General features: G+C 40.8%; 1 protein-coding gene across 4 annotated transcripts; it reads left to right on the top strand.

Moving 5' to 3' along the window:
- trip10a (thyroid hormone receptor interactor 10a) lies at nucleotides 1–27,999 on the top strand. Of its 4 annotated transcripts, XM_058653619.1 has the most exons (16): nucleotides 1–385; nucleotides 9,471–9,586; nucleotides 10,136–10,192; nucleotides 11,231–11,378; nucleotides 13,127–13,189; nucleotides 13,568–13,672; nucleotides 14,821–14,949; nucleotides 15,499–15,645; nucleotides 15,759–15,947; nucleotides 21,798–21,962; nucleotides 22,188–22,211; nucleotides 23,633–23,742; nucleotides 23,979–24,111; nucleotides 24,929–25,017; nucleotides 25,499–25,632; nucleotides 26,134–27,999. In XM_058653619.1, the coding sequence occupies exons 1-16, from the start codon at nucleotides 362–364 to the stop codon at nucleotides 26,283–26,285; spliced, it is 1,785 nt and encodes a 594-aa protein (XP_058509602.1). In that variant the 5' UTR covers nucleotides 1–361; the 3' UTR covers nucleotides 26,286–27,999. The 4 variants fall into 4 exon arrangements, with proteins under 4 accessions (XP_058509602.1, XP_058509604.1, XP_058509603.1 ...); XM_058653621.1 differs by lacking the exon at nucleotides 21,798–21,962 and having other exon boundaries at nucleotides 2–385; XM_058653620.1 differs by lacking the exon at nucleotides 22,188–22,211 and having other exon boundaries at nucleotides 2–385.

Raw genomic sequence — 27,999 nt, 5'->3', positions numbered from 1 at the left:
AGGATTTGGGAGTGACGCGTACACGAGAGTCAGTTTATCCCTCTGTGCTTCGCTATGAGAAAAAAAATACTTGGACTAACTCGAGCAGCCACTGCCAGCGTCCGTTAATCAGCTAACTATGACGCGGGTTTACATTTTCTTTTGAATGGAGTAGAACCGGAATGTGTAGTGGTAGTGAGTGATCTATCAGGCCGGGGATTAAACTCGCCTGGGCCGCCTTCCTCCTCCTCGTCCTCCTCCGCCGCCGCCGCCTCCTCCTCCTCGGTGCTGCTGCTGCTGCTCCTGCTGCTGGGACAAACTTTGGAGAAGTTCTTTTGTATTCGACACAGTCGCACAGCTTGTGTTGGCCGACAAGCAGAACATGGACTGGGGCACGGAGCTGTGGGTGAGTCCTGCTTATCTTACCGTACTGTCAGTAATCGGGAATTCGTATCAAACACTGTTCGCTGAATAGTTTTCTTTTTTTAGCGCTCAAGTGAGGAATAAATGTCCTCTTTTCCCCCCCCCACTGTGCAGAACGGTGCGTTCGCGGACGTGGTTCCATTTTCGGACAGTGTACTGTGTTGGTATTTTTGGAAGCTGGATACTGTTGTTTTAACCTAAGTCACGTTACTTGAGGAATATATGTCCCGTAGGGACCGGAAACACCCCCCCCCCCCCCATTAAGCGTTCATTTGGTTCGTTCAGGGACGTGGTTCCATTTTCGGACAGTTGTACTGAGGTAGTTTTTTGATAGCTGAATATGATGATTAAAATGAAATCGTGGAATGTGAGGTATATGTGTCTGAAGGGGTTGTGGGCTGTAAAATAGCAAACGTTCGTTCAGTAGCTGCTGTGCAGAACGGTTCGTTCAGGCATGTGGTTCCATTTTCGGACAGTTAAATTTGCTATGTTTTCCCCTTTTTAGTTGAATTCTTGAATTAATGCAGTGAGTCAATCGCAAATTCAAAAAAACATGTATCTAAAACAAGGGATAATGACTGTATATAGTATGAACTAATGCTTTATTTAAACATTTACTTTCAAAAGTCAGATTTTAATATCAATATCTGTCAGAAAAAGGAACATTTGCAATGTGATTTCTCCCTTAAGTTGTTTTTCCTTGTTGAAACAAGTGGGTCCAAGTAGATGTGAGAGAGTTGAGGGAAGTTCCACTTTTATTTGTTTACTTTGTGTGACTGCACAAGCTTTTACAAAGATACAACTTTATACATTTGGATAAAGTCAGTGTCCAATGATGGCAAACCTGGAGAATTACCAGAAAATTAAATGTATGAAGTAGAAGTGACTCTCTTCTCCTGAGACATGAGTCACTTATGGATGTCACAAGTGACATGTAAGACTACTTGATCCATATTTGGACTGGATTTTTTTTACTATGAAATAAAATGTATTGTAAAAACACAAATAAAAATACAGCATCAAAACAAAAATAAACAGAAGTCTCAAAATGAAACCAGACCAAGAAAACCAAAAAGGTCAACAAAATATAAACATACTGCCACTAATGTTTTGTTAACTCTTGTGTTGTGTAGATGCTTCACTGTTTACGTTGCTCCCATAGAGATAAAATCAGACAGGCTGTGTCGTGATTGTTTACTCTTCAAAGAGTGCACAGATGTCACGGCTAATTAAGTTTTACAATAAGGTGTGACGGGGTCATAGTCAGTGTCATTATTATTATTATTATTATTTTTTTTTTTTTTACTACACTTGGCTGATGCATGTTATAATAGAATTGTCCCTGCTGGGATTTTTAAACAAATAGTAAAGTCAAAAAGTGTTGTTAGGAATAATAATAATAGTATATAGCAGTGATTCCCAAACACTGGGTGAGGAAACCACAGATGGGTCCTGTGGGATTTGTTTTGGGTCCGCAAACAAATATGTGCAATGCAAAAACAGAAGGTCCTTAACTAATTATTGACATTATTAAGTTATCTGTTGATTATTCATTTTCTCGACTAATCAGGTCATGGCTTAGTCCAAAGAAACCCCAAAACAATATTAACATTTAAGAAGGTAAATCTGCTTTTATTTGAAAATGACTTTTCTGATTGCAATTTGTTTAGTGTTTTGTCAATGTCTTGTTTCAGCTCATTATATGAACATTAAATCTGCTTTATTTAACAAAATTATTGGCTGTGTAGTGGCAAGAATCTGGTGATATATTTGTCCAACACAGGAATAACAGAACAATATATCGTGTTATATTTGGATACGATAAGCAAAGTGACGCATTGCACTTTTTCCATCACTTTTAAGGAAAAACTCTAATTGTAAAAGTAACAATATTTCCTGCGTAATGCCTGAAAGTCCGCTGCCAACTACTGGTTGGAGGTTTAAATGACAAATATGGTCAAAAATTCTCCAATATCAAAGTATTCCTGGTTCTGCACCGTAGATGGCAAAGTGAGGAAGAAATCTGCAAACTCTTTTAGCTCTCGTGGTCATGTGAGACTAATCATTGGGATTTGTACAGAAGATACAGGAAATAGCATATATTTAAGGATTGGTCTCAGGATTTTATTGGATCTTCCAAATAAAAATCAACACAAATTGGATAATTCCATTTTCAGTATCACACACTTGAAGCAATACGTGACACTGATACGGTTTAATTTCCCAGTTCCCTGTCTAGAATCTAAACTGAATCCTGTTTACTGTGTTAACACTCAACCTGTATATGTAAAATGGAGCACTGTGAGGACGAGGACGGGGAGGTTGTGACCTCATTACAGTCTGTGCTCCCCCTAGGCCTCTTCCCCTGTCCCTTTTTTCATCGCACATGTTGGTTTGCAACAGCCTAATTAGTTTTGCCCTACTTTGATTGAGTCAGAGAAACATCACAGCATTAATCAGAGGCTCAGTCTCTCTGTGCACAAGACTTTCCTGTTTATCCCAGCATTTTTTTTTTTTTTTGCGTCACTGGTTTTAGAGGAATCTCTCCACACAAAAGATGACGTTGTCTCTGTAGGAATATTATGTGCCGCAGCCTCACCTGTTGGCTTAAACAAAGGCCTGCAGGCGTAATTGCTTGTGTTAATGTTTCGTCCCGTGGGCCAACTCAGCTCCATGGCATCTGTCCCCCTGATTGTTGTTAATCCAAAGGCTATTTTAAGGTTTGCAGAGTGGAAGATCAGTGTCCCGGCATTAGCTGTGTGATAGTGAGGCCACTCCTGAGAAGAGTGACAGTCTGTGGCAGATCTGGCAGTTCTGGCAGGACAGGCCCCTAATTTTCATAAGGCTCAGGCTCAGTCAGAGCACAAACATCCACCTCAGCCTCGTAGGTCAGTGACTCTCTGGATGACTCCTGGTAATGTTATGTGGCAGTGGTTCTTTCTTGGTTGCCAGTTTTCTCTTTGGTGTTTCTAGCTGGATTGGAAGATGAAGGAATACTTTATTATTTAGATTCACATGGTCCTGATTCAATTTGATATCGATTCATTTGGAGATATTTCAGGTTCTGTACCAGTTTTGTTGGTTATGAAAGAGATTTTCACAGAACTATATAATAATTGTTTAAAATGTGGGTCTAGCTAACCTGGTGCGTCATTACAAATATTAACAACTTTACAAACTGAGTTAAAAATTCACCCCTTTTTATATTATATTGTGACCACACAGTGCAAATAAAATGGGGGTCTCAAACACATGAGCTTCAAGTTTTGTCAGAAGGAGACGAGTGAAAAATAAAACTGTGGGAAAAAAAGAACTGTTTAATAGGGGTGGGCGATATTGGCTTTAAATTACATCACGGTATTTCATCATGATATAGCAAAATCTACACGTGTGATGATATTTTGCACAATTTCAAAATAAAAGTGCTTGTTTTGATATGTAACGTAAATATATGGTTCACAAAAAAGAATTCATTGATAAAACGTTCATGACGAAAAATGAATCTATAATTATCAAAACAAACATTTAAGTGGTGGGCCACAGGAAAGCGTCTGATGGGCTGAATGTGGCCCCTGGGCCAAAATGTCCACATCTACAATTGCCACCAACTATTAGTAAAGTAAATAATGAGTTGTCCAGCAGAGGATGTTGTGAGAATGACGTCTCGATTAATCAAGAAAATCACTTATTCCAGAATAGAAACAATCATCTTATCTGATGTTCCCGTCTGGAGTTAGTCATGGCCGTTTGAAACCCCCACATTTGAAACATAATGTAGTCCTTTAATTGCAGCCCGTTGCCTAAATGTGTTCCATAAAAAGTAAGTAATGGCTGTGCTAGTTAAACGTTGCATCGTTTACACAGCAGAAGTACAATATTTATTGTCCCCATAAAAAAAAACTGCGATATTTGTGGAGGAGAGAAAGATGCTACTGATGCTGCTGCTGCTCAAGCTCCTTCATTTTCATGACTGAAGTTTATAATGGAATTCATTGTTGGAAACAAAAAAATGGAGCAGGTTCATAAACGACCGTTCAGACTCAGCATAGACCTGAGTCTATGGGGACTCAGTAAGGTGATAAATAGCAGCAGTCTGACAGACACTGGTATTTGACGAGACACTGGCTGTGTCCTGTAAAGCTGTTTTTATGCGTTTGCAGCTTTTAATGAGGTTGGTTTTCTAATTGGGGGCGACTCCATTGCTTTGAATAAAGTTGCTGTTATATTTAGTTTGTACAAGTCAGAGCAGATCGTGCTTCTTGTGACATTTAAAGTAAAATAAACTTAAAGTAAACTCTGAGTTTGCAAAATGGCCTTTTATTTGCACCAATAGCGGAAAAACACATTTCTGATTGACAGTAATATTGTACGATACCACAACTTTTAGACCAAACTGACTGTATTCAACTATTTTTCCCAGCATAAGATGTAATAATGATACTGTGTAATCCATAAGAACACTTTTAAATTTGAATTCACAGCATGAGCTTCAAGTAATTTGTCACAAAATGTAATTATTCATTTGTTTTCATAGTAGACATTGTTTACCAGTAAATATAGGTTTTTTTGTATTTCTTAGAAGTTACTCTTCATATTAATTTGATCATTGAAGAGAATATTTACTTTATTTAGTATATACTGAGGCCAGATCATCTTATTAAACTTCTTATAAGATCATAGCATGTATTTATGAACTATTTTGATTATTCTATCAGTTTGTGTGTTTTTTTTAAGGCTTTACAAGTTTCCAGGTTCTTCAATGTGAATATTTTGTGGAATTAGGTTAGTTGGAGACTACGTTAGAGGTACTGTATGTGTGACAGTTATTAGCTACTACTCTACTCTATGTTTACATGGCATGAGAAAAAAACCAACAACAAATTATTGCGTTTAAAACCAGACTTTAAAAAAAATACATGTTAACATGTTAGTCCAACAGTCAGTCTGAAATTGTGCTAAATTCAATTACTGCTACTGCATGGATACATTTCAGTCAGACCAGAGGTGGACCTGTGCGTGTCTAGTGCTGTGTTTCCATCATGGTACGGTTTGGTTCGGTTTGGTACAGTATGGTATGGTTTGGAAGAGTAAAGTCCTGGGTCAGGCCTGCATTCCAACTGAGAACAGTACATTTACTTGGTAGGCAGTGTGTGGGCTGTGCCTGATGACCGCAGCAGCTAGCTGTGTAGCGTGGTGTCGTACCGGTGCGATGGCAACGTACAACGTCATTGAACGCAACCCAACAGACAACAATGGAGGACATTGCTCGCTTTGTCTCAACAGGACTTCCAAGTTTTGTATAAGAATGGACCGCTGGTGGTGAAGAAACACTGATCGCAAGGGAGTTGTCGCCCAATCAGCCGACTGTTGTTGGTGGACCCAGTCTAGCTCCTATCTGACCTCTGACCGTACCATACCGTTTTACTCAGTATAACGATGCGCTGAAATGTACAGTCGAGTACAGTCGCGATGTAGTGCCTCGGATCCGAGTGAATGTCGCGGGGAGTTCGTAATCTGCGCTGTATGCAACCAATATTCAAAGAGACTGTCCAGCATTTACTCGGTGCTAGTTCCACCATGTACTCACATCTTGATGGAACTGTTTCATTGGTGTTCCAAACTGATCTTGGACAGACTCCAAGCAGGAATAGACAGGCGTGTTTTGCATGTGTCATCACAACATCCTTGTTTCAGTGTTAAAAGTCTTTCAGCCGAAAACCGAAAATACCTGTTTTGGCCATCTTCGGCTGATATGTTTTGGTGGCCGAATTTTCAGTGCATCTCTATTATTATTATGGTACTATTCTGAATGGAAACACAAAAAACATGTGCCAAAAATGTAACCAAAAAGAACCGTTCCACCCAATGAAAACACGGCTTGGGTGTTCTTTACATGCCCCACAGTTCCCACCACAGCTAATACACTTTTGGCAGACAAAAACTTCAGACTAGTACATTTTTTGGACTGACAAGAAGACAACGTTTATCCCCTCTCAGCTCAAAGAATATATTTAAAAAAAAATGGATGTCAGGAAGACTCAGATTGGTGCTCATCATGCTAACAACTAGCTGCAAACTGAACTGGCAATCGCCTAAATCTAAAAAGCTGAAATGGAATCTCCTGAAGACGGAGCGATGGGAACCCACAGGCAACATATTCTGCTTTTGTAGTGATTAGTTATCGGGTACAGAATTCAATGCCAGCTAACTTTGAAAACTTGTTTATTTTACTCACTTTTATTGCAATGTGTAGGCGTTCTCTGGAGTGGGTTGAGGGAAGGTTCATCAGAAAGTTAATGGGTCAGACACTGAAATCTGACGGCCAGAAACTTGACACTGTTGCCGTACAGAAGGTTTTCCTGCCAACCTTGTGGTCATGCGACGTCCTCAGCTCTCTTTAGACTCTATATAGGCAGTTGGACACTAGTTGTAAAAGCAAGGATTTGTTGACCTGCTGTCCAGCAGCCTACACACACAACACATCCCCGTACCGCCATTTCTGACCTTCCCATCCATCTCCATTCCCCACAGCGACTGACCTGGCACACGGCAACAGGCTGGCAGGCAGTTCAGAGGCTGAGTATGCAAACACAAAACTTGTATTTGCAAACGAGCTTTGAAAATATGTAACTTTCCATGTCTGCTCTCACAGCCTTTCCACAATCCAACGCACACATTTGTATTAGTCATACATTTGACAACGTGTAACCAGGAGTTTGTCTCGCTCACACAGTCTGTTCCTCGACTATATTTTGATTCCTGCTGTCTTCAGTGCTGCCTTATTATTATATGTTTTTACATTGCTGAGTAAGTTTTTTTGGGGTGTGGGGGGGGGGGCGAGTGGCAGCACATCAACTTCTCTCCGTGCAGTAATGAATCCAGTGTGTTTCACGGTCAGCAGCACAGATAACTGCAGCCTCAGTCTTCTGTTCTGGCGATTGTGGTGAGATTGAATTGGATTCAGCTGCTGGGGTCGAAAGAAATTCCTAAATAAATAATTTGTCACGACGGCGATGAGGACGAGGAGGACGAGGAGGAGGAGGAGGAAAACATTTTTTAACATGAGCAGCTTTGAAAATGGTAAAATCCATAGTTGTAAGTTGGCTTTTACGGACGATCATTACATCTGTTCTGTAATTAAGGACTTTGACTCGCAGCCTATTGGTTAGGTGTTATCATGGTGATGGATTGCAGGCCTCTGCTTTAAACTGTGTTCTATAATTAGTCCAAGCGTTCTCTCATTGAGTTGGGCTTCGTCTCTTTTGTTTTACCTGGACGGCTGAAAGGGGACAGAAGCAGGACATGGCCCAACTTGTTAGGAACACCCCCCCTTTCAGTCGTAGCAAAGAAAGCTTGAGGGAATTGTTCCGAGTGTGTAGTGAGGGAAGGTAAACGGAGATATCCTCTCGCACTATTAGCAGACTTGTCGAAGCTTGTTGCAGTCATAAAGTTCTTTAACCAAATAAGGAGCAAATAAGCTTCCTAGTGTAGTAGTTCTTTATTAAACGGTTAAGGCTGAGAGATTTGGGGAAAATATCTAATCAAATTGTGATTTGATGTGTCATTCTTCAGGTCAGTATTCACTGTGCGCAGTAGGCATGCCTGGGCTGAGAGCCAGTTTCAATACTGTGGTATATTAACATAATATTTTTCATATTCAGGTGCGGCAGATGTAGATAAGTCTATCAGGATATAATGTTCTTATATCGTACGATATCGATATATAACGCGCTATAAGTCACATTAATATTTCTGTCCAACTTAAAGTTTCCCCTTTTACTCTGAAGTAGAGCCGAAACGATGAATCGATTACTAAATTAATCGACAACTATTTTGATAATCGATTAATCGGTTTGAAGCTTTTTTCATGATTAAAACAAGATTTCCGATTGTTCCGAATGTGAATATTTTCCTAATTTCTTTGCTCTGGATAACACAGAAATCATTAAAAGTTAATCATTTTGGTTTGTGGACAAAACAAGACATTTGAGAACATCATAATTTCCAGGTTTGACGAACACAGATCATCATTTTTTAAGGTTTTCTGATATTTTATGGACCAAACGATTAATCGATTAATCGAGAAAATAGTCCACAGATTAATCGATTATGAAAATAATCGTTAGTTGCAGCTGTACTCTGAAGTGAAATGTAAAGATAGGAAAAGGTTATTTTGGTTTAAATATTGTTTATTTTTGTACAACATATAACAGTTGTGTCGGAGCCGAGCCGGGACTAGCTTAGAGTTAGCTTGTGTGTTCTTTAGGGGAGGGACGGCACTGATGGTGAGCGGCTACAAGCACCCGCGATCATACAGCAAACGCTGCTTTTGGAGGCGGAGCCAATGTAGTTTTCGCTCTCACTTCTGGGCATGTTGGCGCACGTGACTGCGCCAATGAAAACATTAGTGCGCACTTTGAACCACATGATTGTTTAAAAGCGCTGTTTCTCCCATTGTCATTGGCTGTTTGGGTTCTGTCCAAGTCCTATGGACTGCGTATTGGTTTTTATATCGAGGAAAAGTGCTGTTGTGCTATATGTATGTATGTCATCATGGCAAACATGCCAAGTCCGGCTGAAATGACTGATCCCTATTTGTGTTTCCAGTGAAAATGTGGCAGGAAGCTCTCTAACGAACATTTTAAATCATACTTTTACTCCTGTCAGTTCATATAAACGGACATTAAAATTAGAACAAAAATGAGAATCAGACTTTTTTCCTGCCTCACAGTTGTGATCCCATGTCCTTCGACCGGCGCACGCTCTCTCTAACAACGTGGGCGCCCCATGATTTAAAGCCGAGCGGAAGTGAAGAGACCGTTGTCGAGACGCTGTGCACATGTGCTAAGCATTCGCGGAATCCAGCAGGCAGGAGCAAAAGAAAAAAGAAAAACCCTTGATGTGTTTAGTTTATTGCCCTTCGCGTTCACGATTCCTCAACATGACCTCAATCTCAACCAGAGGAACATCCCAGTTATTTCCTCCAGAAGCGAACACATGTTCCGTGTCCCACATGAGGGATGCCTTGATATCTTTTCCTTATTTGTCTCTCCCGCTGCGTTCCCCAGGACCAGTATGACATCATCGAGAAGCACACACAGTCGGGCCTGGAGCTGGTGGAGAAGTATGTGAAGTTTGTGAAGGAGAGGACGGAGATTGAGCAGAACTATGCCAAACAACTGAGGTAGGCGTCGCTCTTCATGTCCCTGTGTGTGTGTGTGTGTGTGTGTGTGTGTGTGTGTGTTTGCGTTGGTGCATGTTTATGAAATGTCTGTGGGGTCTTATGACCACGTCCAGGGACAGAATCCAACTTGTCTTTGAAACACTGGCCTCATTCTGCAGCTGCTCGCTCTCTCTCCTCATCCGCTGTGCTCGCTCACTCACTCGCTCTCCCAGTTGTCTCCCAGTCCACGGGCCCACATCTGCTGCAGTGCTGAGCTCCGCTGGAGAGGAGAGGAGAGGAGAGGAAGTGGGAGCAGACTGGCACATGATAGACAGGATGTGGTCCGAGGGAGAGAGTGAAAGAAGGAAGAAAAGCTATTTTGATATGTTTATAAGCAGACTATTGTTGTTTTAATCTTGCGCTAAAGAAAAAAGGAGCCCCAGGCTTTATAATAATAGTGGAGTGAGCTTTCCTCATCTGTCATCCATCTTTCCAGCCTCTTCCCAGAGAGAATACAAAACATTGTTCAATGTTGACCCGTTGTTTTCATGCACTTTCCCCGTTTCCCAGGAACCTTTCGAAGAAGTATAACCTGAAACGAGGCAGCAAAGACGAACCCGAGTGCAGGTGAGACGCCATCCTCTGCAACAGTGTTGTACTATTCTATCTTTAATTCATCAATTTGACTATTAAAACGAAACCAAATGACAAAAGTGGTCATAAACTCTACATTTTTAGCTTTACAGCAAGCTTGTCTATCAAGCATCAATAGACAAAATGATAAAGTGTTAGCATGTCAACGTTGCAATATGACATCATATATGCAACATTAGAGAGGGTTTAACCTACAATTCTCGCAGCTTGACTGATTGAAAGATACATTAATTAATTCTAATGTGTTTTGATTTATTTCAAAACAAACGAGAGACTGTTGTGCAAGTGGAAATATTGAATATATAAAGTCAGCCTGTGTTTCACCAACACTTCACATTTCCATCCCATTTCCTCTGCTTTGGCTTTGATATGAAAATTAGCTGAAGCTCATTAACATCCATCTCGCATTGTGTTAAAATAAGCAGTTTTTAACAAGTGTTTCCCACAGAAAAAAACACTTTTTCATCTCTGATACTGTTCCCGATACCACAGCCTCGAGTATTTACCGATACAAAATAGTCTGAGTTGTTAACGACTGTTTTTGCTGATGCATTTTGCCATGACATGACAAGATATTTCAAAATATAAGGCTACTCCCATTATGTTGAAATTAACATAAAAATTATTATATTTGTATCACTGCATATTGCATTTTTATCCAAAATTCCAAGGTATTCCAACCTTAAAAAAACAGTTTGAGTACAGCCTAGAAGTGCGTTGTGCAATGACCTACAGAGCGGACAAAGGGGGTGAGGTAATATTCGTTTGAGCATGATTTTTGTAAAAAGTGACAGCCGTGCTCAGGATAAACCCTTAGATTTAGTTTCTCTTGTGTTGAACATACTGTGCTGGAGCCGTTTAAATGCCCGTAGAAGGAAGCGGGAATAATGGACTCACCAGTTTCTTATCTTGACTTCTCTTTGAGCCTGTGTGTTTATCATCATATCAGTGACTCCATCTCTGTGTCCTCACGTCTCCACCCTTTCCTCCCTCCTTTCTGCTTAATGGTAGATTGTCCAGCTACCAGTCGTTTTTGGACATCCTGAATGAGATGAATGACTTCGCCGGGCAGCGGGAGCTAATTGCAGAGAACATGATGATGAACATTTGCATCGATCTCACCAAGTACTTGCAAGAGCTGAAGCAGGAACGGAAGATGGTGAGTGTGTGATGTGGAGACGACCCAGAGAGAACTGCTGTCATGTTTTTACACATAAATGGGATCTCCCTAAAGTGTAAATAAACCCCTAAACCATTTTTTCCCCCAAGTGAAAAATAGTGTATATTTGTATCTACTTATGTGATGCAAATCTTCACAGTTTAGTGTAAAGTATTGAAATAACACATGTTACATCTACTGCTTTTAAAATGTGGCTTTTTTTAGTCCACGATTCGTCACCCTCTTGTCTAACCAGTGCGATGCTTGTTGTCCAAGACTCCTCCCCCTTTTCTGAAAGCTAAAGCTGTCGCTTGAGAATCTCGTCTCACTGAGTCCCTCACACAGCTGCAACTTGGTAGCTCTGTCCCATTTAGGGGCCTGGATCCTCCAGTGTGGAAGTCGTCGGCGACACCTTTTGAAAGCGGCCGACGTTAGCTTGGCTGCATAGGATACGTCTGGTGAATCCTTTGCGGCCGACCATATCCAAGAATTTCTACGCGCACCTAATGAAACTAATACAAAACTTGACTAAAACAGACTAAAAATTATTTAACTACGAACAACACTACTGCTACTAATCTACAAAATGAAATATTTTAATATTTTAAGGAAGAATTGGTGTGCTGCCTGCCGGAATTCTTGGTCTGACACTCTGGAGGATCCAGCCCCTTAAGTGGGACAGCACTGGTGTCAGATTTCACTTCTAGACCACTCCCCCTGCACTGCTTCCCACGCTCCCTCCCTCCCTCCCTCAACTCTCAGCCCACTTTGGCATTTTTGTTACCCTTTAAACACCCTCAACTGTAACTAGTACAATGTCCCCTCTTTTAACTGTTTATCTTCTTATAAAATTTTAAATAATTATATTTTTTTTAACTATAATTTTTTACGTGCACAATACCGATTGTTTTAAATCTTAAAACCCACCTTTTCTCCTTGGCATTTGACCCAGTATGAGACGTTGTTTTTCGCCTGTTTTTATTATACAACTTGTGTTGTTTTTGTATTTTTTAATTGTTTGTTTTTAGGTCTAGTTGTGTTTTATGTTTATCCCTGATGTAACAGCGCTTTGTTTCCACCGTTGGATTGGATTGTAATATGTAATATGTGATATTGATATGAGGAGCAGGGTCAGCTCTACGGCGTACATTCACAGTCGCCCACAGTGGACGGACTGAAGGCTTCATAGTTTCTTTAACACAACGTGCAACTTAACCGGTAAATAAAACAGCAACACCTAGATTTACTCCACACGAGCTCGCTGGTATGCGCCTGCTGCACCATGTTCAACAGCAGCCTGACAACCAGATGCCAGATGGGATTTTAATTTGGAGCGCACAGCTCGTACCGCAGAGGTGGAGGAGTGTAACGGAGAGGGAGGTTTAAAGGAGGAGCGGAGATGTGGAGCGATGTCACTGTTGTGGTAGGAAGGAAGCTTTTGCGCGGGGTGTCTCCCGAGGGGGAGGCGGGGATCGGGGCGACAGTGTTCCATTTCTGTTTGAGTTATGCTTTGTCTCCGTGTCGCCGGATTTGCAGAACATTGTAGCCACACAGAGACTCGCTCGCTGTAGACATGTTGTTGCGAGCTGACACGCTGGTATTTGTTTTTCTCGACTTGTTATGTCGTGCATTCAGGAGGTTGTTTATTACTCTGTGTCTCATCTGTACGTCCCTCCGTCTCTCTCTCTCTCCCCTCTGTGTCATCTGACCCTCCTCACACTCCTGTCTATTTTTATCAATGTCTCCAGTATCTGATGGAGGCCAAAAAGGCCCAGCAGAGTTTGGAAAGCACCTACAAACAACTTGACAGTGTAAGTAGATTAAAATGTTTTCTAAAATTCCCTTTTTTTTTTTTTTTTTGATGAGACGTTTGTAAAGCAACATTTTAGACTGGATCAGACGATGTACAGTCATCGCCGTCACTATTGTTTCCAACTTTACTATTTATACTGAGGACATTTGCCTATAGTCTAGAAAACGTCTCCCATTTTTAGACTCGGTATCATCAGTAGACCTACTTTAGTTTGTGATTACTGGGAAACCTCACAGCCTGAAATCTCTTCATCTCCTATCTTTTTTTGTTTTAAGAAATACAATATGTACATATTTTTCCATTTCTAAATGTGGCAATGGTTGCACGTGTCGCAGGATTTTGCTAATTTTTCCTTTTTTGTCTCTCTGTACACCAGAGTAAAAAGCGCTTTGAGCGAGAGTGGAGGGAAGCGGAGCGTGCGGCGCAGTACGCAGAGAAGACCGATCAAGACATCAATGCCACGAAAGCCGACGTGGAAAAGGTAAAACAAAAACAAAAGAGAACACTGGAGAACATCGGGGTGATAAGGCAGAGAAATCAGAGATTCTATACATTGCTCAGGGTTCCTAAGAGTCCTTAGGATCCTTGAAAGTTTGTGAATTAAAAAAAAAGTTTTGCAAGTGTGAAAATCGCCTTAAATAGACATGGGTCATTGAAAATTCTTGAATTTTGTGCCAGTAAGAAGTGAACTAATATTTTAGGTAAATGTCTCCCTTGTTTTGTTACGACGCCACCTACTGTTTCATGCCCTGCATTGCTTGACGTACGTAGACAAACGTGGTGTTGTGGACACTCTCTCTCTCCGCTGTTGACGTGAGATTCCATGCAGAACAATGAGTGAGTAAAGTTAAGCAAGAGAGAGCAAATGACGACGTGATGCCCGGGAAATGAAAGATGTCTAGGAACTCTGTCTCACCAGAGAAAATGACTCTTACAAGTTGCCCTCCCATTTTGCACATTCAGTCCTTGAATTTGTAGAAATTGGCTCTGGAAAGTACTTGAAAATGATGTCAACCAAGGTGTGGGAACCCTGGATTGCTGTGATCTTTTCTCAGCCAAATCAGACTATTTGCTTGTCCGCCTCAAGCTCGCTCCAGAGAAACTGCGATGACGCCATTGTAGTGAACTAAAGGCAGTGGCGTGGACTTCTCGTTCCCCGCCCTGTTTGATTCAGAGTGTAACAGGTGAAAACAGAATGAAGTCCACCTCCATTATATGAAACATGGTTTGGCTTTTCCCCGCCAAAAAAACAAGGCATAAAAAAACAGCTGTTTGCAAAGTTTGCACAAACAAGGTTCGCGTTCACGTTGGACGGCAACACGGCGAAAACCTTTCAACCACGTAAAAACACACGGGCGTCATAAACAACATGCTGTGAGTGAACCACACCACAGGGAACTGTAGACCCAAACAAACCACTTTAACACAGGTTTTTGATAAAAGCAGCGCGTTTGCACTGTACTCTCACCTTTTACTTTAAAATACAGCAAAACTTGTTCGCTTATACCGTACATGGTTTGGTTGCACTGTTTAGTAACTTTAATTCAAAACCTATGTATGAAAATTGGAATCCGAGGCTGCTGATTTAACGTGTGTGTGTGTGTGTGTGTGCCGTTTGTGTGGTTCCAGGCCAAACAACAGGCCCACATGAGAGCCCACGTCGCCGAGGAGTGTAAGAACGACTACGCCTCTCAGCTGCAGAAGTTCAACAAGGAGCAGAGCCAGTTCTATTTTAACGACATGCCAATTATTTTCAATGTAAGTAAAAGTGAATATTAAAATGATCATCATATCATTTTAGCATCATAGTTCCCTCTTTTCTTAATTAATGCTCATATTTAGATATTTTGTGGCCCTTTTGTACCAGTAATAAAAGCAGCGGCCATTGATTTTAAGCCAAAGATAAACTCCTCAGTTAATTTTGTGTCCCATATTGACATTTTAATCGGTTTCTCGATTCATTGATCAGTTGCGCCGTGCATGGAATGTCAGGTAATGGTGAAAAGTAGTTGTTTTTTCCCAAAATGATGACGTTCTTAAATGTCCACAAGCCAAAGACGGCGAGTTAAAGTACCAACTAAACCAAAAAATATTAAAATTTAAGACAAAACACTTTAAAAAAACTAGAATATACAGTAAGATATAATCATTGGTACATGTTTACAGTGTACTGTATGTTGTATTCTGCTTCAAAGGGGTTCTTGTACCTCTATCACATCATGAGCTTCATGTTGAAGAATACAGTGTGCTTTGTGCCGTGTGTTAGTCGACGTGTCTGAGCATCTGTTGTCACTGCGTCTCCGTCAGAAACTGCAGGATCTGGACGAGCGGCGAGTACGAAAGTTGGCCCAAGGCTACATCTTGTTCTCTGACATCGAGAAGCATGTGATGCCCATCATTGGCAAGTGCCTGGAAGGCATGACTAAAGCCGGCACTAACGTTAATGAGAAGAATGTGAGTTGGTTTCTCAAAACGAATGTGGAGCGTTTAATTTCACGCGTCCCGTTTGGTTTTATGTGTTTGAAAATAACCCCTTTTTTCCCCCCCATAATTGCGTCTTTATTCAGGACTCCATGGTCGTAATAGAGCAGAACAAGTCGGGCTTTGAGCGTCCGGGAGATGTGGAGTTTGAGGACTTCAGTCAGGGCATCAACCGCGCGTCATCAGACAGTAGCCTGGGGACACCTAAAGGTCCCATGGACCTTCTGGGGAAGAACAGGAGCAAGAACTTTTGGCTTTTCAGCAAAAAGAGTAAGGTAGGACAGTTTCTCCTGATGACACGGGAGAGAGACGCATGTGTGAAGTGTGTGAGTTTGCCTCAGACGCCGTTCAGACCTGATATTAACATCCGAGGATGGAGTTCAGTTGTGAATCTCCCAAAACCACAATCAGAGGTGGTCTCTCTTTTAGGTTACATTCAGATTACCAGCTGTTTTGTTCAAAACCGAGTCAAATCTCAATAATTACAGATCAGAGTTGATGTTTCACGTTCATAGCGACAAAAGTCTTTTTACCTTTATTTAACCGGGCAGGACAGATTAAGAACACATTCTTATTTAATGCAACCTGGCAAAACGCAGGGCATTTTGAGGGAGAGGGGAAAAAGGGCCATGAAACCAACTTTTGAATGCGACCACCCTCTCAAATATGTAAGTAAAGTTTATTTATACAGCAGTTTCAACCAATTCAAATCAGCCAATCAAAAAAGTAAAAGCATATTTGTAAGAACACTCTGCACTGAAATGGGAGATGGAAACGATAAGATATACTTTTGTTTTGCCCATATGTTTGAAATCCTGAAATGGAAGCTATGACAGCGCACAACAACACTCTAAAACTACAAAAAAAGTGGCATGAATGTGGCCGCCTTCACATATACACATGATCTCGGACCAATTACTGATGTGACACGTGAGAGTCAGATTTCTGCATCGACACAGACCTGAAAAGAAATCCGAGTCCCGAGTCTCTTACGAGCCTGGTAATGTGAACGTAGCCTGACATCTGCATTAAAGACTCTCCTCCGCTGACACGCTGCAGCGTTGAATCCTGAACTACAAATCCAGAAGAACACAGAACTCTAAACCAAAATGGTCAGGAAACTTTTTGCAACTTTGTTTGGGGACCCCAAAAAATATCCCCCGTGACCCATCTGTGGGTCCCGACCCAGTGTTTGGGAACCCCTGTTATAGGTATAGTGTCCACAGGCTGTATCTGATCTTTAATATCAGGTCTGAACAGGCCTCTGAACAGGCCTTTCGATGATCAGAGTACGCAGGGCGACGAATTAGATTAGTGAGTTCATGGCAGCGTCGCTGTTTGTGCCACGGAGTCAGGAAAAACCCCCCCTTCACACAGAGAACTCATGATGGACCTGTGGTTCTGGCTACACACACTACACACACACACACACACCACACACACACACTCCTCTCACCTCAAAAACTCGGCATAATAACGCATGTCGTTGTGTCACACGCGGGTTCACACGAGAGCACGGACACTTCTAGAGAAGGTCTTTTGCATGAGATTCTGTTCCTGGCTGTGAGTGAATAAACCCAACCGCCCGCCCACCTCCCCCCTCATGTCCCCCCTCACCCCCCCCTTCTCTCTCTCTCTCTCTCTCTCTGTCTCTCTCTCTCTCTCTGTGCAAAGTGGTTTCCAAACTGGCAGTCAGCGTTCTGCTGCGCTTGTGCTTCCATCAGCACATGCGTCCAAACAACGCTGAAAATCACAAACACACGGCTTCCATTATACCGAGCATCATCACAATAAAATGTCTGTACCACACACACACGTGGGGGTGATGACACAGTGGTGACCAGGTCAGAAAAACTGGGTCACACACACACACACACACATTCACGCCGATCCTGAGTTAAGAGTAGGGCTGGGTATTGAATTTAAATACTTTTGTGACTGTTGTCATTTGTCATTTGTTGTCCAAATCCCAGACCTAAAGAGTCGATCCTGACCACGTGTGTGGAGTGGAATGGTTCGGTACAGTACGGTGTATACGTATATGCTTGTAGTACCAGCCCTAACCATTCCATTTTTGGCACCCTTCCCTTCGTCCACTTCCCCCCGTGTTTCCTGTCCTCTGCTCTAGACATTTTTGAGAAGGGTACCAAGTCTTTTTTTTAGTTTATATAGTATAGTATACTATAGTATAGTCCAGTATTTCCAGCTTTAAAGTGCTACATTAAGTGCCTGGTTATTGGGTGTGTGTGGTGGTGGTGGTGGTGGTGGGAGGAGCAAAAACATCGTCAAACCAAAACATAAAACACAATTTGTGCCCCGCAAATGAAAATGCATTTGGTGAATTTACAGTGACGAAAAGATTACTATTTAAATGTAACATCTTTTCTTTAATCTCTGACAACATGGTCATTTTATGTCTTTAATGTAAAGTGCGTGTCTTGCATATATCACCTTTAACACTGTGTGTGTGTGTGTGTGTGTGTGTAATGGAGGCCGGTGCAAGTTTAATGACTGAAGGTTTCTTGAAAAGTTGTGAAAAGTGTTTAAAATAAAAAAGAAAGTTACTTTGTGTTTGACTAGAAGAAGACGACCAGGCCTAGAATAGAGTTTTTTTGGTTAGGCCGATATTATTATTATTATTATTATTTTTGAATAAACCATATTTGTTTATTATTAAGTCACTTAAACTTAAGTTTCTTTATCCAGAAGTTGTTTTTCTTTGTTTTTTGTTGTTTCATGTTTTTAATATTTAGTTTATATATAATTTTTACATTGAAAATACTGTGGACGGTTGTTTGTCCTGTCCAGGGTTTGACACCTTTCGCTCCCCTCCCTCACGACCCTCAAGTGGTAGCAGAGGAATGAATGAATGAATGAATGAATGAATAAATGAATGAATGAATGAATGAAAATACTGTATATACTGTAAATGCAATGCAGTGCAGATATAAAATGTAGATTGGAGAGACAGAAGAAACTCTTTCTTCAGTAACTGGATACTGTAAGTTAAGCCATTTTTTTTCCTAATGTATTTTATAGTATCATTTAAGTTAGAAGTGAAAATCAGCAAAATGGATCAACTATTGTCCATTGGCTGCTCTGATTTCCAAGAATCATTCTGGAAAGCACTTTGAATCAATACAATACCCAGCCCTAGTCAGGAGAGATGACCACTGGTTACACAAGAGTCTGACCACTAACCAGCTCATGGTTCCCCCTCCTCCTCCTCCTCCTCGTCTCTGCATGTCGTTGTGGCTGCTCTGCTTCGCTCTTTTCCTGTTTACACACACACACACACACACACACACACACACACACACACACACACACACACACACACACACACACACACACACACACACACACTGCTGTGTGTGTCATCAGTCATGCTCTCCCAATTAGGCCTGTCGTCGTCGTCGTATGAATAGGAGGCTGCTGACTTTTCTTTTATTTTTTTGGGTTTATGTCCGGCCCCTTAAACATTTCCACTCTCGGCCGCATTCCTGTATTTAGCCTCCTCGTAACTCTCCAGAAAACTAGCACCTACCCTCGGTAGATGTTCACATAATAATAGTGCTCCACTTACAACTGGCTGTATTTACACAAGTGGGGGCCGTGTTTCAGACACTCGCTGGCGGACGAGAGCAGACGTGGAGGTATCGGCTTCCTCTGTAATTTAACTAATAGACTTTTCACTCTGACACACGGCTCGTTACTTCACTCCCAGCTTGTTCTCAACTTAACCTCTTTCCCCGAAAAGGTCACACTGGGCCATAGTTAAGCTCCAAAAGAAACGCAGTATATGCAGTGTTCCGCTCTGTTAAATGAGACGGACCGGTTTAAAAACGACTGCTCTGATGGTCAACGAGGCTCCGACTCAAGACAAAACACATTTAAAGACACTAATAATTTAATGTTTAGGTTTACTTTTATTATTATGCCCAGAAACTTGGTTTAAAAACTCTAAAATATCATATAATGTGTGAAACTAAGGGATATCATTTACTTTTAATTTAGTTAAGTAACTCTGTGGTTCAGTCCATCCTTCTACCTGGAGATTATTGGTTTTTCACACATGACGTTTCAAAGTGCAACAGTGATTAAGCTGAAAGAAATCAATACAAAATCAATAAATACAATACGCTTTGTTCAAAAAAGAGTTTAAAAGGAATTTAGGAGATTAAGGAGAGCAGAGGTGACGAGATAAAAAAAGATTAGAATAGAAAATAAACAATTTTATTCCCCTTAAACAGTTGTGATAAATAAACTAGTGTAGCTGATTAAATAATGATTTACATTTTGGCCACATCGAGTAATTGTTCTAGGTTTATTGAAAAAAAAGTCGTATAAAGACAGTTTTATGCATTAAACATTCACAAACAACACATTTAAAAAACAACACAGAGACGGAACTGTGGGAAAAATCAATACAGAGGTGAACCATAACAGATTATTCATAAAGAAGAGTCAGTGTGAATTAAATTAAGATTAAAAAAGTGTCAAAAAGAAGGAAAAAGAAAAGCAAATGTATTCAGAATGAATATGTTGAGTAGGATTAAAAACAAACAAGTACAATAAAACAAAAAAGAGTGGTGTGATATGTTACAGATAAATACAGATAAACAGATAAATTAATACCAGATATTTTGCATCAAGAATGAGAAAATAGAGGAGCCTGTTGTTACTGTGCTGTAAAGTAAAAGTTATAAAGTGTTAACTCTTCTTGCTTCAGAGTGATCGTGGTGTTAAATCCTGTCACTCTGTTCAGCCCGTGGTGACATTTAAACACATAAGAAATCAATCAAAGTTAAACACAAACACAACAGACCATAATAATCCTTAACGTTATGTAATAAAAAATGAATTAAATACAAAAGGCGAGTGCAGATGTTGGGCTGATGTGTCACTCGTCGGAAGTCGTGGGTTTCTTTTATTGTGGTTTATGTGATGTGTGTTTTTTTTTAAACTGTGTTTGTGTACTTGTATACGCATCTTAATGAGGACCAACTTTTGTGAAAGTGAGGGCATTTTTGGCTGCTCCTCACATTCTTGTCACACCCTAAAACAACTGTTAAATAGGTTTTTATGCTGCTTTTCCACTACATGGTCCCGGCACGACTAGACTCGCCTCAGCATGTTTTTTGTTGCTTTTCCATCAGTGATAGCACCGATTGGTCAGAGAGTGTCGTCACTGAAGAATCAAAGCGAACAATGCTGAACTGTAGATCAGTTAAAACATTTAAAAATCCCGGAAAACATGCGTTAATGTTTCCAACATTTAGCAAAGCAAATGTCTAAGATGAGGAGCATTGAGCGACAGCACCGCTGAATGTTGTGAATTATTCTGTGAACAAATCCTTTTAATGAATGGAATCATTCTAATGATTCAGTTACACTGAAAACAACTGCTTTACAAGTTTGTGTGTTTGTGTTGCGTATAAAACGAAGTCACAACACTTTCATGACCCCGCCCCACGTCGAAGAGATTACTATGTAGTGGGACCACCATGTAGTGGGAAAGCGGCATTAGCATTGGCTCGGCTCGCTTGGAACCTGAACCTGAACCAGAACAGGTGCTATAAAAAAAGTACCAGGTACTGTCACTAATGGAAAAGCAAAAACAACAACAAAAAGTAGAGCTGTGCCGTGCTGTCCCGTGCTGTGCTAGAACTATATAGTGGAAAAGCGGCATTAGTTGTGATGGTTAAAATTAGAGTGTGGGTCTCAATAATGCATCATATGAATGACATGTCCTCACTAAGATATAAAAACAAGTGTGTGTGTATGTGTGTGTGTGTGTGTTGATAAGACCTATAGGAAATTCCTGTGTTAGTAGTAATAACTCTTTCATGCTGTCTGGGCTCATGTGCTGGGTTTTTTGCTTCCAGTGTTGTCTTCCTGGCTTGTTTTTTTGTTGGTGTGCTTTCAGGTGTTGACCGTGTCTTTTTCTGTCCCTTTGTCACCTTGTTTGTTTGTTTTTTGTCCTCCCTCCCTCCCTCCCTCCCTCCCTCCTCCTCCTCCTCCTCCTCCATCCTTGACACCAACCTCATGCCTGCACATCTCATGCTCGGGTGCTGGTTCTCTCTCTGTCTCTCTCTCGTATCCATCCCTCCCTCCCTCCCCAGCTCTCTCCGTCCACGCTCCCACCTTTCTCCACCCCCCCCGCCCCCTCGCCTGCTAACGGACCCCCGTCCCCCAAGTTCGGCCGGGACCCCCTGTCGTACTGTTTGAAGGAGATCAATAAGACAGTCAAACCCAGAATCTCTTCCTTCCGGACGCTCAGGAGATCGGTGAGTCACCGGCGGCGGCGGCGGCGGCGGCCGTGGGCGGAGGAGAGACGAGATGTGTCACTGAATTCTTCACATGAATCATCACATTTTTTATTCTGTTTTATTTGACATTTCTGAAATGGTTGTCGCTCACTGTGCACTGCAGCTCTGTGTGTTAGGGTAGGAAAACAAGAATTTCTCTTCTTTTGATTTTTATACATGTACTGTTTCCTTTTTCCCCCTCAGAGGTTTACACCAGAGAGGATCATGGTAATATGTGTATATATATAACAACTCTGGTGTGTGTGTGTGGCCACCTTTCCATTACAGCAGCTCTCTTTTTTTTTTCTTTTATTATTATTATTATTATTATTATTATAATAATGTAAAAGTTTTTTCCCCTTGACAAAGCAAAGCGCTGCCTGCCCGAGCAGGGTGTCTGTGTTCAGATGACTCAGCAGCAGCAGCAGAGGCTGTGTCTGTATTGGAGAGGTGGCCCCCTGGTGGTGGAGCGAGGCAGGGGCACATGGTAGTTTTAAGAACTACTCATTAGGGCTGAACGATTTTGTGATTAGAGCTGAAACAATTAGTCGATTATTAATCGATGACTAAATGAATCGTCAACTACTTTTGATAATCGATTAATAATAAAAATAATCGTTAGTTGCAGCTCTAACTTTTTAAAGTTTTCAGCTCAATATTTATTGTTTTTTTTTTTTAGATTAGAAACAAAATGGACGTACTGTACTCTAATTAGAGGAATAAATATACAAATTGTTGTTAGTAATTACTTAATTAATTAATTATTTAACTGCTATTTGTTTTGTAATTTGCAGATTTGTTCAGCCCTAATGCTGTGTCATGTTCACAATCAGGACTTTATTTATCAAACTGCACAAAACAAAAATGATTTTTTTCGGTGTGTGTGACGGTGTAAGGGTGGTGGATTTTTTTGGGTTCACGTCTTTTTGTTGTTGTTGTTGTTGTTGTTGTTGTTGCTGGTTCTAACTAGACTGAGATTAGGACATTGTGGATTATCCAGTGTTGACGTCCAGAGGCAAATAATCATGCTTTATTTTCATGTGGTCACTCCAGAAGGCCACAGAAACAGTTGTTTATGGCTGACCTGGGGCCTTGGCCACATGGGGGTTCCAGTGGCTGACATTGTTGCCTCACAGCTAGAAGGTTGTGTGAGGGTTCTCTCCGGTTCACTCCGGCTTTCTGTCAAACGTGCAAATTAGGGATTAGGTTAATTTAATTTTCAACACTAAATGATTTGTCTCAGGTGGAGGATGAAGTGGTAGAAAATGGATGGATGACCTTGGGCTTTCATGGTTTCATATTGTCATGAAGGCAGTTTCATCACTTGTTCATGCTACAGGTCTATATGTAAAATATATATATATAAAGTGATAGAGACATTTTGACCTGTAGAGGGCAGCATTACACCTCTCAGTGCACAGCAGCTGGCTGGGCGCTATTGTTATTATTAGGAGAAGAAGAATTCTGATTCCCAAACGTTTTATTGTGAAATTGTAGCCCTGGATGTTACTTTAAAAATTACAGTTTTACTGTAATATTACAACACTGTTACCAAGCTGGAAATCGCATTCAAAAATCATAATAAATGTTATTTTACTGTAAATGTAAAGTAATGCGGTGTTAATCCACACTTTTTTTTTTTTTTTCAGACCACAGTGACGGAGGACTTCGCACATCTCCCTCCGGAGCAGCGCAGGAAGAGGCTACAGCAGAAACTGGACGAAATATGCAAGGAACTGCAAAAGGAAGTGGATCAGAGGTGTGTGTGTGTGTGTGTGTGTGTGTGTTAATGTGCTTATCCTCCTGAGTATAAATAACCATCTTTGTTAGATGCTCGCCGGTGGATGGTGAGAGTCTAATATTCATGCCGTGCACATCACTGTGTGTTTACGCCACTCCTTCAGCTATGCATGAAACCCAATTTGTTTCTGAAAGTCACTCCTCCTTCTCCTCCTCCTCCTCCTCCTCCTCATTATTCCTCTCTGCTTTGTTCAGCGAGGCCCTCGGGAAGATGAAAGACGTCTATGAGAAGAATCCTCAGATGGGAGACCCAGCCAGTCTGGCATCCCAAATCAGCCAGACGTCCCAGAACATCGAGCGACTGCGAGGAGAGCTCAACAAGTACGAGGTAATCGAGACACTGTCGTCATTGTGACGCTCTTGTTTGTCCTTTAAATGAATGAAAGAATCAGAGACACTTAATTAATCCCCCAGGTTACAGCTACTCTAAGACTAAGAATAGAAAAATGAAAGAAAAACTAGACCATAAAGGAGAGGGATGAGAATTATTCATTCATTCACTCACTGTCTGCCACTTAACCCTCCACAAGAGAGTTGTGGGAGGCGCTGGAGACCATCCCTGCTGGCCAAAGGTGGGATGACACCCTGGACAGGTCACCAGTCCACTGCAGGACCAACAACCATTCACCATTTAAAGTGTCCAATTAACCAGACTCGAATCGAGTGTCAAAATGAGTTTATAGTGGATTAATCATTGCAACTTTTATATTTTTTGGTATCAGTGTGACTTGTACCTTTGTAGAATATCATAACATGAGCATGTCGTTTAAAACAAGACATTTGAGAAGTTTTTTTGACGTTTTCTGACATTGTATGGACTGAACGATTACTCGATTAGTCGTGAAAATAATCGTCAGATTCGTCGATTATAAAACAATCGTTAGTTTCAGCTCTAATTGCGATTTTTCTGATATATAAATGTATGTTATGTATTACAACTTTTTGCAATAATAGACAGTTTTCAACTCAATATTTATAGTTGTTTTTTTTTAGATTTGAAACAAAATGGACGTACTGTGGTCTAATTAGAGGAATACATTTAGAAAACGATGATGATGACGACAACAGGAGGTTTTCTGTTGTGAGTAAATGTGTCAAAAACTGCACTGATGCCATTTCCTCGTGTTTCTCTGTGGTCTGTGCAGACGTGGCTGTCTGAAGCAGGAGGTCGAGGGGAAACGCTGCGCTATAAAACTCACACATTCAACAACAACGGAGCTCATGACATACAAAGGTAACACTGTGTAAACATCCTTGAAAGTTTGTGTTTAAATAGACATGGGGTCATTGGAAGTGCTTGAATTTTGTGCGTGAAAGTTAAGTTGATATTGAGGGTAAATGTCAACCCTTGTTTTGTTACGACGCCACCTACAGTTTCATGCCCTGCGTTGCGTAGTGATGTTGGAGACACTGTCCACTGTCTCTCTCTCTCTCTCTCCATCATGGACGAAGATGCTCTTACAAGTCGGCACATTTGATCCTTGAATTCAAGGGAATTGGTCCTGGAAATTCCTTGAATTTGATTTCAACCAATGTGTGGGAACCCTGCTGGGAACACATCATTATATACATCATTTATATGATGTTATGTTTTCACCTGTATGTTCTGTTTTCTCTTATTTTCTCTTTTAAAGGGCTTTTTCCAGGGTTGGGGTTAGGTGTCCTCACTAAGTGTGTGTGTGTGTGTGTGTGTGTGTGTGTTTTTGTCCTTGCAGTCCTGATGGAGCTCACTCTGATGAAAGCACGCCCGATCCGTCTCAAGCCATCTACGCCGAGTTTGATGACGACTTTGAAGACGACGAACTGACCGTTCCAATCGGGAACTGCACCGCCATGTACAACTTCCCCGGTATGTCAACTACACTGGAACTCATCAGAACTCAATAGAGTCTGTGTATTCTTGGATCCTTAAAGCGAAAATAGTCACATTTTCTGCTCAAAACGATAGAAAAAAGGACTCTGTCTCTGATTTCTACGTGTGAGGGGGGGGGCATAATTCAAGAGTAAAACCAGAATATTGAGTTTGTTTGTTTTTTCAGAATTCTTTGATTTTGGAATCAAATTTTAAATGGGGTCAGAGTGCTATGTTTTCAGAATTATTTTGGGGGAAAAAAAGATTTGGAGTCAAAATTCTGAGAAAAAAAGACAGGAAAGCAAGAGTTTTTCTTTCAGAGTTCTTTGAGAAAAAGTCAAATTTTGCTTTTTAGATTAAAGTCTGAATTTCACCCAAAAAAGTCAGAATTCTGAGATTAGACAAATTTTTTCTCTGATGTCTGAGTTGGATTTGTTTTAACAGATTGGAGTTAGAATTCAGACTTAAATCTCAAAGTTCTCCTTTTTTTTCCCCCAGGTGCCAGTGAAGGGACCATCTCCATGCAGGAAGGGGAGGTGCTGGCTGTGGTGGAGGAGGACAAAGGGGACGGCTGGACGCGCGTCCGCAGGAACAACGGCGACGAAGGCTACATACCGACCTCTTACGTCACCATCGCCATAAACAAATGACGGACGCACACACAACGCGAGGAACGACAGAGGAAGAGATTAACATTTCATTCAGATGAATGCAGTTCTTACCGTGAAGCAACGCTGAGCGCGACAGAGAGAGAAACTGCTGCTGTTACAGGAACGCAAGGATTTTCATTTCATGAGAAAGTTTCCTCCACGTGAGCAGAGAGGTGCTAACGGTCCTAGTTCCTAATTTCACCGTAATCCCATTTTTAGCCACCGAAACCACAAGGTTATTTTCATTTCCATTGCATGCCACAACATATATATATATATTTATATATTTCTTTTCCAGTGTTTCTTTGAGCTCAGGTTCCATCGACGGTACAAGTGCTTTCCTCGTTCCACAGCTTGGCATGAGGAGGAGGAGGAGGAAGAAGATGAAGATGAGTGCTGCTGCTGCCATCTTTACACTGAGTGTTAATAACAGTAATACACGAGTATATGGAAGAGGATCAGGGCCACATGTGAACCTTTATTTTGTAAACAAAATTGAAGTAGGCCAGAGTTCAGAGAAAAAGTCAGATTTCAAACAATAAAAAGTCCAAAGTCTGAGGTTAGAGTAAAAAAAGTCAGATTTCTAAGATTAAAGTTAGTCCTGAGAAAAAATCTGAAAATCTGACTGTTTTTCTTGAAGGGGAAAAACATATTGTTAGAATTCTTTGAGAAAAAAGTCAAATCTTGTGAAAAAATTCCTTCAAGAAAAAAAAATCACATAATTCAAAACTTTTGATTTTAAAATAACAATTCTGACTTTTCTGCAAGAATTGTGTGATTTTTTTTTTTTTTATATAAACATTTGGCTCTAATCCTCCTCTGCACAAGTAGGACGTTACCTCACCTTTTCACCTAATTTCTCTCACAGATGGAGAATAATCTAATCTGCGGCTCCAGTGTTGCCACTTCTCGCAGCACATGTTATTCTGGAGATCTTTAGTCACTTTCTTTTTTTTAGTTCAGGCGATTGCGTCACTTTTCAGGTGGCTTCAGCGTCCAAAGGCGTCTTTCTGTGTCCAGATTAGTTACAAACGCGTCTAATGTGCAGACAATCTCTCCAATAATCATCATCATTTCACCGTAAACCGTAGCTGTTTTTTTGCCTGACAAAACAAATGTACTAAAATAATTTATTACAAATGTGTAAAATATTATTTTCCCGTTGGACAGAAGTCGTACTTTTGTATTTGAGGATTTGAGGTTCTCACGTGGATGATCTCTCCCCCCCCTTTGCACACTTAGTGGACAGTTTGTGGCCACAAAAGGGAGTAAATGAGGCACATGTCGAGTGTGCTGCATTAAGACTATTGTATTTATGTAATAAATAATATATATTTTAGCTATCACAACACCACTATTGTCTTATTTAGCTTTTTTTAACCGTTCAAAATAAAGACAGTCACGTCGTGAGAGCAAACTAAAAGACCCTCATGTTGCTACTAGTGTTTTTGTTTTTAATCTAATGTTTTGTTTTTGCTTCACAATTTTCACACCAATCCACGTCCAATTTATTTTATTTCATTTTATTTTATGTGTTATTATTATTGAGCCAACAGGAAGCAGTTACTGCTCATGTGTCTTTGGTGCCTTTCTGGTTAAAAGCATAATGTATATACTTCATTTTCTTTTTGCATATAACATATTTCATTCTTTCTTTTTTTGTTGTTTATTTTCCAAGACTAAATAAATGCAAAGCACATTTCAAAGTTAGAAA

Source organism: Solea solea, chromosome 16 (assembly GCF_958295425.1).
Source record: "Solea solea chromosome 16, fSolSol10.1, whole genome shotgun sequence".
Classification (NCBI taxonomy): Eukaryota; Metazoa; Chordata; class Actinopteri; order Pleuronectiformes; family Soleidae; genus Solea; species Solea solea.
This window is presented reverse-complemented; position numbering and strand designations above follow the sequence as displayed.

Coding starts and splice junctions, on each gene's coding strand:
- trip10a (XM_058653619.1), top strand. CDS start 362: ATGGACTGGGGCACGGAGCTGTGG. Junction 13,190..13,567: donor CCTACAAACAACTTGACAGT/GTAAGTAGATTA, acceptor TCTGTACACCAG/AGTAAAAAGCGCTTTGAGCG. Junction 23,743..23,978: donor CAAAAGGAAGTGGATCAGAG/GTGTGTGTGTGT, acceptor TGCTTTGTTCAG/CGAGGCCCTCGGGAAGATGA.